Source organism: Haplochromis burtoni, unplaced genomic scaffold (assembly GCF_018398535.1).
Source record: "Haplochromis burtoni strain Fernald_Lab_line unplaced genomic scaffold, NCSU_Asbu1 Contig_594, whole genome shotgun sequence".
NCBI lineage: Eukaryota > Metazoa > Chordata > Actinopteri > Cichliformes > Cichlidae > Haplochromis > Haplochromis burtoni.
Window position 1 is genome coordinate 71,284 of NW_024582955.1, and position 1,757 is coordinate 73,040.

A 1,757-nucleotide genomic window follows, 5' to 3' on the forward strand; every position below is an offset into this window, starting at 1 on the left:
AGGAACCCACCCGAGGGATTAATAAAGTTCTATCTTATCTTATCTTATCTTACTCAGACGTCGTCTGATGACATCATAATACTACAGGGCCCTAACAGCTGAGCAGCAGCTGTGTGAGTCTGCAGAGTCAGGCAGGTTAGAACACAGCCTATTAAAGAGCCTACATTTCCCACAGTGCACCTGTCCTTCGCGAGGCTGTTTCTGTATCAGCCAAAACTCTGAGTCAGAAAACAAGAAACACAAGCTGAGACTGACGGTCTTTGTTCTCTCTCTCTCTCTCTGTCCTGCTGTGTGTGACTGTCTCTCGCCCAGAAGGGAAGGTGGAGGTGACGAAGGAGGGGATGAAGCTGTGCACGATGGGACCGGGCAAAGTGTTCGGAGAGCTCGCCATACTCTACAACTGCACCAGGACGGCGACGGTGCAGAGTGAGTACTGACAGCCTGATATTGGTCTTCATACCTGACCTCAGGTCAGTTCAGTGCAAAGACACAGAGCAGGTGAACTCTGACCTCTGACCTATACACCCAGATGAATCAAATATTAGCCATGGTCTAGTTTTCATTAGTCAGAATGATGTCATATCTGATGGGAGCTGGATCCGTCTGTTTCATGTTGGTGGCCTCCTCACATCATCCACAGGAAAACACTTTCACCACACACACTGATCACACTGATCAACAACCATCACATCAGAAACTTTTCATATTTCGTGTCTCAACTTAAAACAAGAAGCAATTCATTCATTCACACATCTAACACGTGCACTCTCATGAACATGGATACTTTGGCATGCGGACTGGAGCAGCCGGGACTCGAACCACTAACCTTCCAGTATCCTTGAAGCTGAGTGCTGACGAGAGCGAGGCCGTCAGCCGCTGACAGATTCCTCTGGGTTTCTTTGGGACCTCTCAGACTCCCTTGCTCTCGGGGGATCTTTGTTTCTTACCTCTCCGTGTTCGCTAACAGTGCTCTGAATGTCTCTCGGTTGTACTCGGTCTGTGTGGCTGTGGAGCAGTTTCAAATAAAAACAGGGCACGCTCTCACATCCAGCTGATGGATCAAAGATGTTTGCTTTGTGTTTTCGACTTTTGTAAAAACCTGTGGTGTTTGTGCAAAGACTCTGAAACGGTCGCTGCTGCTGGGAACTTTTCGCTGTCAGACACCACTCGGACCATCACCTGTGGAGACCACGGGAGCTGTTTGACAGCTGGAGCTAACTCTGTTACACAGATGGCTGTAAACCTGCTGATGCACAGAGACGCTGGCTGTGCGTGTCGGCTTTCCAAACTTTATCCGAGCACTTTTTATCTTCAGAGTTTCTGGAATCGTTTTCTTTTAAGATTTCCAAGCGAACCCTTGAGGATTTCTTCCTCATGTAGGAAGCACTGAACTTCCTTTTAGCAGCACATTTGATGTCAGTTTGGTTTACCTTCTCGCTGAAGCGTCTTCATTAGAGCCGACTGTTTTGTGTTGTGTAATAAAGTGCTGTGAATAATTGAAGCACAGCTGCAGAGCGTGCTGACGTGTGGTGTAAAAGCAGATAAACTGCAGCTGCAGCTCCGTGTGAGCGTGAAGATAACGAGCAGAAAGCTTCTGCAAACGGAAACGAATCCCCTCGAACCCAACACTGTTGCCAAGACACACGGATGCCAAAACTTAGCTCACTGCCTGACCGGATGGTGTTGCCTGGCAACTGCTGCTCAGCAAGCGGTCTACCAGGAAAGCCCGACAAAAAGTTGGAGGTCCACACACACAC

The 1,757-nt window shown here is 48.4% G+C and overlaps 1 protein-coding gene across 1 annotated transcript in view; it reads left to right on the top strand.

Moving 5' to 3' along the window:
- prkg1b (protein kinase cGMP-dependent 1b) overlaps window positions 1-1,757 on the top strand; it is a gene marked incomplete in the record, with an annotated part of 83,605 nt that overhangs the window by 46,053 nt on the left and 35,795 nt on the right. Inside the window, 1 exon segment of the mRNA XM_014329643.2 lies at window positions 313-426. Coding sequence (XP_014185129.1) covers window positions 313-426 — 114 coding nt within the window.